At 43.1% G+C, this 13,153-nt stretch overlaps 1 protein-coding gene across 5 annotated transcripts in view; it reads right to left on the bottom strand.

The window, feature by feature from the left end:
• Positions 1-13,153, bottom strand: part of sox13 (SRY-box transcription factor 13) — a 51,412-nt gene that overhangs the window by 18,576 nt on the left and 19,683 nt on the right. For 3 of the 5 annotated variants that reach the window (XM_026169005.1, XM_026169004.1, XM_026169006.1), the window contains 2 exons: positions 1,367-1,583; positions 1,129-1,231 (listed from right to left, as the gene is read on the bottom strand). In XM_026169005.1, coding sequence (XP_026024790.1) covers positions 1,129-1,231; positions 1,367-1,582 — 319 coding nt within the window. In that variant the 5' untranslated portion in view covers position 1,583. Of the gene's footprint in view, positions 1-1,128; positions 1,232-1,366; positions 1,584-11,843; positions 11,951-13,153 lie in introns of those variants that run through there. The other 2 variants (XM_026169002.1, XM_026169003.1) reach the window with 1 other exon arrangement.

Genomic DNA, 13,153 nt, shown 5'->3' with positions numbered 1-13,153 from the left:
TTATATGGACGTGTGTGCGAGTAAGAGAGAAAGACTCCCACAGAAGGTAATAACACTGAGGTGCAGAAAAGAGAAAGGCTGAGGGCTGAATTGATACTGTCTGAAATCCAGTAAATACTGAGGCAAAACTGTTAAGTGCCAATCCGACTACATGCTAACATCCAAACAGCTTGGATCTAAAACGTTACTCTCAAGATACACAACTGACAATTTTAATGAACTTAAGTATTTATGCCTTCCTGAGCCTGGTTTTATATTAATAATAATAATTAATAATAATATATTATAAGTTTCTTCCTGTTAAAATTGAGTTCTTCCTTCCCACAGTTGTCTAATCCTGGTTTGGCTACTAACCGTATGACCGTTGCTGTAAACTGGCATTATACAAGCAAAACACACATTCAATATTTGCATAAAACACGAGTCAAAAATGACATACTTTACATGTCAGTGACTAAAGCTTGTTTTGCTAAGCTTATACCTTCAGGCCTCATGCTTGTAGGCAGGCGTGACAATGATATCATCTAATTGTCGGTATCTGGCTGTCTGCGAGTATTTGTGCTGTCTCTTATAAAACTGGGAAAATATTCTTTGCAGAACATTTGTAAGTAAAATTAATGTATGTATAAAGTACTTTGCTAAATTGACTTAGCAAGTTTCAATGACTAACATTAGGGCCACCCTGTTAAATGAAATGCTCCTGGTAAATACTCGACATTCAACCCCAAATTGCTCCTAATAGCAGGACAGTTTCTTTCCTTCTTGGGAGGTTGACTTTGTTCTTTATTCCGATCCCTGTGAGCTGTTGCTACAGCAACAACAACTCTACTGGGGGTAAACAGATAAAACCAGCACAAGACATCAACCCATAATGGTACAGTCAGTCACCAAGTAAATTATAAATAAGAGTATGATACAAATAAAACTTTCTCTTGAGTTAAAAACAGCACGCAATCAAACAATCAAGAAATAATAAAACTAGCAATGAATCCTATAATTACATATTATTAATATGTATTAATTCAATAGGCTAATGAACATCAACACCATGGCAGACAGAACTGACTCTCGGTTTGCACCTCTGTGGTTGTAAATAAAGTTTTGAAATGGCGTTTGCTTTTGACAGACCTTCTTTCAAGTTGGATTGTCCCTCTGATCGATCATGCATCCTAGGTTCCTTCAGTCCCATGGGGCTCTGTCTGTGAGGCAGGTCCTTCCCTGGAGATCCCTCCTGTCAGGACAGAAAAGAGAACCTCAATTAAAATCTCACCAAGAACATGCAAATATACTTTATATTTTGATATACCAATCTATGACACATTGTTGACTTCCTAAAATTCCCTGTCATGCCTTTCGTAATCCTTACTGAAGGGGAGCGAGACAGTGGTGGGGTCAACTGGCGAGCCTCGAGGGGCTGAGTTCCTGACCAATCACGCGAAGGAGACGTTTTACGAAGTTCGCCGCTGGTATCCATTGCAGCCCCTCCCCCAGAGTCTTCACGTTCTACTTTGACACCAACGCCTGCCATGTTGACATCCCCACTGGAGTGAATGTGAAGTGCTGGAGGGCTGGGCTCAACCATTCTGTTGAAAGACAAAAAAAAATACACAATACTAGCTGTCATTTGGGTGTGGTGAGGTTTGGGCACTGGGTAATCATCTCCCAGTTCTAGATTTGGGAGTAAACATATTGACAGCAAAGAAGAAAAAATAATAGAAAATTTGTTGGTGGAAAATTTCATCCCTTGCTGTTCAGATATTTTATTTAGACTAAAGCTAAGGATGAAAAAGGAATCCTTAGAGGTGTGTCGGCAACTGGGCTAGAGACTCTTACAACTATGAAGCTTTATGAACGGTCATAGGGAAAATAAACAATATGGTCTTAAACAGAAGTTTGTAATCAAATACTGCTATAGAGCATGATTAAAGCAAAGAGGTGTAAGCTGCGAATAATAAATAATGAGTACTATGAGCATTTATACTGGATACCAACACTTATGCGATCTTTTACTCCAAAAATAATTCGGTTTAGCTGTTTCCCCATTATTTTGATTGCTGTTACTTTTACAGGCATGCACACAAATATTCTACCTCTCAGATAGCCAAACCATTTGGTTGCCATTTAGGGTTTTGGATATTCATTTTTGTTCGTTTGTTTGTTTTGTGACATTTACAAGGTTCAAGGTTCAAGGTTCAAGGTTCTTTATTTGTCACATGCATAGTTATACAAGTATAACACACAGTGAAATGTAGCCTGACACGCTCCTCGACATGTGCAAAAATTGGGGGGGGGGGGGGGGGGGGTGTAGAGGAAGAACATTATATATATATATACAGACATATAGTATATACACTGGGTGAATGTGCAGTAGTAGCAGCAAGCAGGTGAATTCTGTACATTAATATGAATAGACATCTGACTATTTTACAGGATAGACAATATAAACATATTTAAAATTAAAGGAATTGAAATGTACATTGTGCCTTGGTTTAGAGTGTCTGGAAGAGTCCTGTCTCAGTCAATTATAGATGATGTGAGAGGGCGGGTGTGTGTGTTTAGGGCACGGATGGCTTGGGGATAGAAGCTCCTCTTGAGTCTCTCTGTCCTTGCCCGGAAGATGCTGAACCTTCTACCAGATTGCAGAAGTTGGAACAGTTTGTTGCCAGGATGGGACGGGTCCTTCAGTATCTGCGCTGCTCTAGTCCGGCATCTCCTGGTGTAGGTGTCCTGAAGCGGGGGGAGAGCAATCCTGCAGCAGCGTTCTGCTGTACGGATCACTCTCTGGAGAGCTTTTTGGTCCTTCACACAGCTGTTCCCAAACCACGATGTCATGTTCTGTGTGAGGATGCTCTCCACAGCGCCTGTATAGAAAATCCTGAGGATCTTTGGAGAGACCCTGAACTTCCTCAGTTGTCGTAGGTGATACAGGCGCTGCCTAGCCTTTTTGGTCTGGACCTGAATGTGGGCAGCCCATGTCAGGTCTGAGGAGATGTGGACACCAAGATACTTGAAGGACTGCACCCTCTCCACTGGAGCTCCATTGATGATGATGGGCTTGTAGTCTCTGTGCTGACCCCTTCTGAAGTCCACCACCAGCTCCTTGGCCTTGCTGACGTTCAGCTGGAGGTGGTTGTCCTGGCACCACGATGCCAGATTCTTCACTTCATCCATGTAGGCCGCCTCATCGTTGTTGGAGATGGCACCCAACACCACTGTGTCGTCAGCAAACTTCACAATGGTGTTGGAGCCATGGGTGGCCACACAGTCTGAAGTGTAGAGGGAGTAGAGCAGTGGCGAGAGGACACATCCCCGAGGTGCTCCTGTGTTGATGGTGATGCTGTTGGAGAAGCACCTGCCCACCCTCATCACCTGAGTTCTGCCAGTGAGGAAGTCCAACACCCATGCACACAGACGGCTGTTGAGTCCCAGATCCCTCAGCTTTGTGAACAGTCTGCAGGGCACTATTGTGTTAAACGCTGAACTGTAATCAACAAACAGCATTCGCACATAGTTACCCTGTTTCTTGTCCACGTGGCTGAGAGTGGTGTGTAGGACGTGGGCGATGGCATCCTCTGTGGATCTGTTGGATCTGTAGGCGAACTGCAGCGGATCTGTGGTGTCTGGGATGGAGGAGGAGATGATGTTCTTCAGCAGCCTCTCAAACACCTTCATTACTACCGAGGTCAGTGTAACTGGCCGGTAATCGTTCAGGGATGAGGGTTTGCTGTTCTTGGGCACAGGGATGATGGTGGATCTTTTGAAGCATGTGGGGACCACAGACTTCGCCAGGGACTCGTTGAAGATGTAAGTGAACACACCTGCTAGCTGGTCAGCACAGCAGCGCAGCAGACGGCCGGTGATGCCGTCTGGCCCCGCCGCTTTCCTTGTGTTCACTCTCCTCAGTGCCGCTCGGACGTCATGCTCCGCGATGCTGGTCACCGGTCTCTCGCTGATGACGTCACTGAGAGACCGGTGACCAGCATCGCGGTCACCGGTCATCAGCTATTCTGCCTGACCTCCGTCAGCACCCAGTCTCTCCCAATGCTCATCAGGCACATCTTCCAAGCCCAAAAAACAGTATCAGGACAGCCTTACACATCAGTAGTACCTCACATTATCCCTCCAAGGTTTAAGTCATCATTAGTGATATCCCTAACCCTAAACCCTGACTCTAAGCAATCGAAATATGTACTTTTTTATTACTCTTGCAAGTTTTAGCATATCTAAAATTTTAAAAAGGACTTTTGTAAAAAAAAAAAAAAAAAAAAAGATTCTTATTGGTTTTCCATAATTAGATACAATTTTCTTATATCCTGCTTATAACTTAATAATTGCTACAAATAGCTAAATCAATTTGTGACATTTCTGCCTCTTAAAGGAAACCCTAATTTTGAGGTGGTAAATTTAAGAAAAAAAGGTGACTCCTGAATTCAGTTTTGAGAGTTAGGTGGTGGTTGTGTTAAAGTGTGTGTGTGTGTGTGTGTGTGTGTGTGTCTCCCTCAGTTTGTGACAGTGAATAATGAGAGGTTATAGGGGAGGGAGACAGACAACGCCTCAGTGAGGAAGAAAAGCAGAAAACTGAAGAGGGGACAGGTTGAGTGAGAGAGGTTTGAACCAGAGTGAACTTGAACAAATCAACTCAGGGTTGTGTGCATACGTGTTATTTCCCAGCTCTACAGCAGGAGGAAAGAAAAACACAGCAGACAGCAGAACAAAACAAACAGAACACACAAGGGCAAAAAGTGCACATATATATAAAGAGGCAGAAAAAAAGCCATTGTTGGAGCCGGGGAACAAAGGAAGCCGAGACAATGGGGGAGAGGCTGACAAAAGCCGCCGGCCGCAGGAAACAGGCCGGATAACAATGCCAGCGGAATGTGCCGACCAACTCAGGAACATGGCAAAAAAAAAAAAAAAAAAAGCGCCACCGTTCTGCGGAAAGCATAATAATGATTAGTGCCCCCCCCCTTAGCTTGCACACTGTGTTTCCAAACAAAGCCACCTGTCTGCCAGGGTCCAAGACTCCAAACCTCAGTGATGTATATGCATGCGTTTGTGTGTCTGTGTGTGTGTTAAAAGCTACAAAACACAGGTAGAAACGTTGTGCACCGAACTCAGCTGCCATGTGGTCACAGAAGAGTTGTTTACAGTCTGGTTTTAGCTCCAAGTAATGCATAGAGAGTGCAAGCATTTGCAGGAACGTCCGTGAAGTCTGTTTGTTTCCTGAGACCACAAGGACTTGTCTGCAGATAATTTACATCGCAATGCACCAACTACACTACGCTCCAGGTGGCAGATTTCAAAGAACTATAACAGGAATGAATAATTGGCCGTCAGCTGTACATGTCTGCAACGGAGCATAATTCAGGTGAAAAACTCAATGGGTGCAGTTGCTCTGCAGTTGGTACTAGTCCAGCAAGCAACATCAAGCAAATCTAAGGTTATTATGTGGTGCAAGAATAACCACAGAAAACTATTGAGATACTTTGTCTACTGGAATAATGTTTAATTTAATCTTCAAGGAAATTGGCAGAATAAACAGCTAAACACTTGAATTTCACTCACTACTATGAGCTTGTTTTTTTAGGAAATCCTGACAACTAGATTAAAAAATCTTTAAAGATTGATATTTGTCTTGAACTATAAATTCAGTTCGTCGATAATAAATGCCACACTTAATTTTCTCAGCAGATGACGTGGATTCCTATGACCTCTTGAGAAAGGATAATGACAACTTGGACCAACTTGAAGAGGGCGATTTCTAGAGCTGGGCGATAGAACGATAACGATATGTATCGCGATATAACTTTTACTCGATAGAGAAATTAAGCTATCGCGATAGACCTCGCCGCTCTTGTTCTCTTAAAAAAAAAAAAAAAAAAAAAGGTCAGCCGATCCAAATTCAGTAGCGCAGAGCCGAACCAATCACAGCCGCAGCGTCACGTCGCGTGACTTGTTACGTACAGCACAAGTGCCAAGCCGCACGTGTGTTTGTTTGGGAAGCAGCCAGCGGGTAATGGAGCCAGCGCATAATGGAGGAAATGAGTGTGCCGACTAGAAAAATCAACCGAGCGTGACCGAAGAGAAAACAGATGATGGTTCCAATGCCGGAGAGATTGTCGAACGGAAGAGCCATAGAAGTTCCGTAGTGTGAAGGTATTTCGGCTATTTCAAGTCTGACAAAAAACAGAGTAGCGTGCACTGTAAATTGTGCCGAAAGCAAGTCTGGAAATACAATAAACTGGTGCATGCGTCACACTGTGCGCCACGTTATTGTTTCGGTGAAATGAATTTCTACAATACTGTTAATTCTACTCTCTGCAGTGTTTAAATGCTTACATATACACACAGTTACTGTCCCTCCACACATACGACTCGGTTCTGCTTCTATGCCCCAGCTTTGTTTACTTTTTCCCACCGAGGCTTCTAGACTTCTGATTGGCCAACATTTCTGCACGGTTAGGAATCTAGCGCCACCTGCTGCTTTGGCATGTTCATAGCAGCGTTTTCCTTCATTTCTGCCTTTATGTGTGGACGGGATTATTTTTTAAAACGAAAACGGAAAATCTCAGTTTTCAAAAATACCCGTGTACGTGTGGACGTAGCCTCAGTCTCTGACTGGAAGCGCTAATTCGTCATTCGGCTTTTGTCAGACTAAAGTAACTGTTAAAACTGTTTGAAAAGCTCAGCTATACAACAAGGAGAGATTGAGAATTTCCTTTTAGTTCTCAGTTTATTTGATATTGACAAAAGTTAGTCAGTTTTGTCTGTTCTTCTGTAAAACAAACTAAGATTTATTTTTAGAATTAATATTTTGTTTCTAAGTGGAATTGACAATTTAGTCTGTTTCATTTGTTCTATTTTGAAACTTAAACGCTTTAGTGGCTGTCTTTTGTGTAGTTTGCAATATTTGCCTTTATTTATCTGAAAAAGTCTCATGTTCCTTAAGTACATCTACCCTGTTGAACTTATTATGGGAAATAAATATTTAAAAACAAGCTGCTGATTATTTCACATTTTACTTGTGAGCAACGGCACATTTAAATCTTACAAATATAGTTATTTGGCTGATATCGTGATAGATATCGTTATCGCCTGAAATGAAAAAAACATATCGTGATATGAAAAAATCTCATATCGCCCAGCTCTAGCGATTTCCCTTTGCAATTCTACAAAGGCTGCAGTGTCAACCCTGTAAAGTGAGACACGTCCCTTACTTACCTGATGAGTTTAATGAACATATTTTGTTTATGAGAACACCAGCTCAACAGTTACGCGGCCCTCTGGGAACACTCCCGAAGCTCCTGACCCGCCCCTCTGCCAACGCCAAGCAACATGAAAAACACATTTCCAGCACTCTAGGAAACACACAGTAATGTTGTTGGTGCATTTTAACACAAACCCACCTGCCTGGCTAGGCTCTAAACCTGTGTGAATGTGTGTGCATTTATGACTCGTTGTGTTTTCAAATCACAAAGCGATAAAAGAAAATCTAATTTACACAGCTGACGGTAACTAAAAAGCACAATAAACACACCTGCAAGCAGGGGGATCACCAGCAATTGAACTCATTTGTTGCCACCTGTTTGATTACTCTTGGTTTAAAGATGATATCACACTCATTTGTATATCTTTCATATTAAAAAAACAACAACTGTGATTTTGCTTCAAATTTTACTGCCTGATTGCATTTGTTATCTGTCATATTTGGGAAAAGTTACCATCAGCTTCAAACCCACAACACTGTTCATCAGCCTAATCCTGTCTGACGTCTGCTTTCAGCTGTGGTGTGTAGTTTTGTAGGGTGTTGGGAAGGAACGATTGTGGAGGGATGGAGGTGGGAAACTGTTATAAGCGAAAACCGCAGCAGTCACCGTCCATGTGGTGGCGAGGAGCTGATTGCCGGAAGAGAGGGGGTTGGAGGGTTGTGCGCAGGCGGCAGTGGCAACATACCGAGCTGAGTCCCACACAGCAAGTTATTCCTGGGTCTTCCCTTCACGTTCCACAGGGGCTGGACCGCAGAGCTGCCACAGGTGGCTTTCACACGCCTCTGCACATACTCTGTGTGTGTGTGTCACCAAGTGCAGAGGTATGCACAGAATCTCAGAAGGCCGCACTGTTGTTGTCAGCGAGGAATGTGCGTCCAGGTGCAAGCATTTTTACAAGCACAAAGGTACTTCAAAAACAATACAATTTGTGCCTTAGGGTGAACAATGCAAACCAGTCAAGGTTATCAGGTTATCGCTTGCCTTCACATCTCTCTCTAGTTAAACACACACTTAGCCTATCTGTACTGACTGCACCTACGTGGAACCTGACCTTGTGCATACATGTATATATGCGGTGTGTTGCATGACTTAAATAGCACTGGCTTCTTCTAAGGTTATCTGATTGAGGCCTGTTTTTCAACCACCTACGGTGTTATTCAGCTTTTATAGGCGCTCACCACATGCTGCTAAGAAATCACAATGAAACAGACCTCAGAGCAGCCAAGAGTTGTTTTTTTCACGTTTACTGAAAAATATTCCAATTATAGTTATATAATAGACATGGACATGATGATGTGTAGACTTTCAGCTTTCATTTGAGGGTACCCACATTCAAATGGGAAGAAGGTTTTAGGAGTTTCAGCTCCTTAACATGTGCCACCCTTTTTTTAAAGGGACCAAAAGTAAATGCACAATTAGGGCTATTTCATAGGCAGGTATGGGCAATTCCTTTGTTATGTCATTATCAATTAAGCAGTAAAAGGCCTGGAGTTGATTTGAGGTGTGGTGCTTGAGTTAGAAGATTTTGCTGTGAACAGACAACATGCGGTCAAAGGACCTCTGCATGCAGGTGAAACAAGCCACCCTTATGGTAAAATGGTAAATGGCCTGTATTTATATAGCGCTTTACTAGTCCCTAAGGACCCCAAAGCGCTTTACATATCCAGTCATCCACCCATTCACACACTGGTGATGGCAAGCTACATTGTAGCCACAGCCACCCTGGGGCGCACTGTCCGGCTGCCGGACACTGGCACCACCGGGCCCTCTGACCACCACCAGTAGGCAACGGGTGAAGTGTCTTGCCCAAGGACACAACGACCGAGACTGTCCAAGCTGGGGCTCGAACCGGCAACCTTCCGATTACAAGGCGAACTCCCAACTCCCAACTCTTGAGCCACGATCGACCCTTAAGCTGAGAAAACAGAAAAAAACCCTTCTGAGAAATTGATACAGCATTGATACAGCGTTTGTTACATTCTGAGAAAGACAGAAAGCACCGATGAAGTCAGCACCACAACACACAATTCTGGAAAAATATCCTTTGGATAGATGGAACCAAGGTTAACCTCTACCAGAATGATGCCAAGAAAAAAATATGGAGAAGGCGTGGAACAGCTCATGGTCCAAAGCCCAATGGCTTGGGTGTGCATGGCTGCCAGTAGCACCAGGACACTAGTGTTTATTGATGATGTAGCACAGGACAGAAGCAGCCGAACAGATTCTGAGGAGTTCAGAGACATACTGTGTCTGACTGATTGGGCAGTGTTTCATAATAAAAATGGACAATGACCCAGAACATACAGCCAAAGAAACCCAGGAGTTTATTAAACCAAAGAAGTCAAATATTCTTGAATGGCCAAATCAGTCACCTGATCTTAACCCAAATGAGCATGCACTTGTTGATGACTAAACTTTAGGGTTAGGCCCACAAACAAACAGCAACTGAAAGCTGCTGCAGTAAAGGCCTGGCAGATCATTAAAAAAGAGGAACACTGCACAATGCCACTGCTGTACTTCTAGAGTTCTAGGGTTCTTGGCCCTCAGGGTCCCCCCATGCAGTGCTCCGAACGTGATTTAAGCGTCTGCCAAATGCTGATTGGTTGACAAGGAAGAAGCGTGAAAAGACGTTAAAGATCAAAAGTACAGCATGAAAAGCACAGACAGTGGCTGCAGTGGACACTTTGCATAGTTTAATTCTTTGTTCCACTTCAGCTCTTTGTATGTTAGAACGTCACTTTTCGCTTCAGCAGTTTGACAGACCAACAGTGACACAAGCAAGAATAGCCCATGGACTGGCTGAACGACATACTTTGTTCACTGACGGCCAGACCGACCATCCCTAACTATCTACACACTATGAGCAAGCTCCTCTTGCTGAACCATAAATTGACTGGAGACCCGAGAAGTTGCATACTTTGCCTTGTGGCAAGTTGCATCTCTTGGTAACATGCTCTTCTTTGTGGACAAAAATATTAAATAATTATATTAAAGAAAGTATTCTATTTCTATATCTGCAAGTTATTAACTTAACCTAACTGCTTAGAAAACAAGCAACTGCAGTTTTTGCTAGCCAAAATTAAAGAGACGTATGATTCCACCTAGCTAAACAAACTAGAATAAAGCTAGCCAGACCTAGCGTTAGCTGATAACTACCACTAGCTCTGGCTAGCTTTGTTATTAATTAATAATTCCTAGCTCTAGCGTCATTAAAATACGATCACATTCGACAAAACACGTAATTAGTCTCTGACAGGAAGGATTCGGGGAGTTGATCCTCTGAAAGCAGACCACAGTGGCCTCGCTATCCAACCACAGTCATGGCTGCGCTGTTCCAGGACTACCCGCTGCGAGCTGAGCGCTCCCGCCACAACAGACAGGGAGGGGCTGGAGAATGACAGGGAGAGAGCATACCTCTGTCCTCTGACAAAAATGGCCTCCTTTCCTTTGAGCACTCAAAACACTGAAACGTTATACTTCCCATGACACAAGAATCACTTCACACAAAACCTTCAGTTACCCAACAAGTTGTAACATGTAAAACCCAACATTTCCCCCCAGGAGGCTTGGCAATGCAAATCCCTTCTGTTGTTCTCCCTTTCTTTTCTTTTCTTCCTTTGTTTCTTTATTCTTTTCTCACCGCTTGTTTTTCTTTTCACCTTACCCCTCCCAACAAGAGCAGGCTGCTGGGTTTATATCGTCCTTGTCGCTTTCTAACTGCTGCCTGAGGCAGAATAGCACAGAATGCACAATAGACGTAAGAGAGAGTGCCAGGAGCCATTCTCAGCAGTAGCGAGCAGCAGGATAAAATGTTAGACATCTAAAGCAGCCTACTTGGTGATAAACAAATAAAGACATTCTCTTTGTCGGTAGTGAGACTGACAGCTGTAATGGCAGAAGGTTCCTTCTGCCAAATGCAAAAAACAAAAACACAAAATCACTTACTTATACTTGGCTCAGGCACAAGAATCTATCAGGTCAAAAAAAAAAAAAAATGCAACAAACAAAGAAAAAGGTAAAATAACTCAGACGCTGATCTGCACGAGTTTCCGTAGCCAGTTTCATCTCTGAAAAACAATCGCATTCAGGAAATTTTCTCACTTGTTGTTCAATTGTCAGCGGTGTCCCATGACCGAACTCACACTATAAGTTTCCAACCTGCTGTGCAGTCATGTTAAGACAAGTGCGAACCAATGTACAAACAAGTGTTTGTGGATATGTTTTGCAGCTAGCACTATTTGATTAGGGATGATAAAACAATTTAGCGTTCCGCACCAGCTATAGAGCCAGTTTGCCCACAGGGCCTTGCTCGGCCTTATCACGGCAAGAGCGTCAAGCAAAACATTACTCAAGCAAACCACATCACCAGTTCAGTCAGTGGTTGTGCTTCATTAGTAACACGGAGCATTAAAAACACACATATTCATTTTTTTAAAGAAACATGCATCTCCTACTTTGATCAGTGTCTATTTAAAGGAAAAGCAAGACTGAATTAAAAGATGTTCACAAACACTTACACAAGCACACCTTGGACTCTCACCTATCCATCTACCCTCTGTAGCTGTCTGTACTTACCTGGTAGTGCAGAGTGGAAGTGAGGAGATCCAACAGCGCTCCCTGACTGGAAGAACTGGAAGAGATCTGCTGACACAGGTCATAGTGAGTGTTTCTCCCTCACCGGTAACGCCTGTCTTTTCTACTCTTCTGTTACCTCTGACCAGCCCCCCCCCCAAGAGGGGAAGTACAAAGAGCCTGTTCAAATCCCATCGTATAGCCGCCGTGTTTGCATAATTAGCATGCTGTTTGCAGGTAACCTTTGCTGCTTACAGACGTGCATGACACTGATCGGACCTCAACCAGCCAACAGGTTTGATTGCGGTGTGATAAGCACATTCACGGGCTTTAGACACTTTCGAACACAGTCGGCTTTATTCTAGGCTTTTTATGATTTCCAGGATGTGTGGCGGGGTGGAGGGGTGGGGGGACAGAAAAATGCCGGGTGGGTGGTTGTAAAGGTAAGGGAATAAGGCAACCGGTCACAACGAATCAAAGAGACAAGCAAACGATTTTAAAACGAAGCAAAAAAAAAAAATTCTTTAAAAAATCTTTACCCTACTATTTACCAAAAACTTTTTAATCAAAGCTCCGATTGCTTTATCGTGATCAGATCATTTGATAAAGCACAAATTTCAACATTTTGATGTACAATGCAGTATTATAAAGCCCCCTCCCTCACTGTTACCTCTCATTTTACATTGTTGGATGTAGTTTGGTCTCTGACTCCTGCGTGCAAGTGGGGAAAGGAGCTCCACAATTAGTTGCCGTAAGTGCACAGTGGTGTATAGTGCAGAGGTAATCTGATCGGACACACTCAAGCTGAAAATGTAGGGAATTCTGGTGTGATGCGAGATACAATATCAGCCAGTTTGGCAGCGCTGCGAGAGTAGTTTTTTGAAGAAAATAAGTAAAGCTTCAGTGAGGTAACAATGTTTAGTCAACTATGTTGTAAATAGATACAAGTAAGCAAACGCACCTTTATGATGTTCCACAAAGGTTACATGGGAGACACACATGATTTTACTTGCCCTCTTTTGTTCCGAGCACTAATTATCTCCTGAAAGATAACAAGAAGCCGTTCCATGTGGTCCATATAGCAACGTGATGATGTTTGTCATTGTGAAGAGAAAATGTGTCGTTAATAAGAACCTCTGCAATGCCATGTGTCTGTCAGCGTAAACAGTTAAAGGTGCTGGTGGGGATTCAACCTCAAAGGAACTGGATACTCAGTTATTTCCCAGCACAGAATAGTTCTTGTTCTACTTGTCCCGTCAGGCATGTTACTTTATTCTTTACATTAGGCGCTGACTACAGCCAAAGTGGGCCAT

This window comes from Astatotilapia calliptera, chromosome 5 (assembly GCF_900246225.1).
Source record: "Astatotilapia calliptera chromosome 5, fAstCal1.2, whole genome shotgun sequence".
Taxonomy (NCBI): Eukaryota; Metazoa; Chordata; class Actinopteri; order Cichliformes; family Cichlidae; genus Astatotilapia; species Astatotilapia calliptera.
This window is presented reverse-complemented; position numbering and strand designations above follow the sequence as displayed.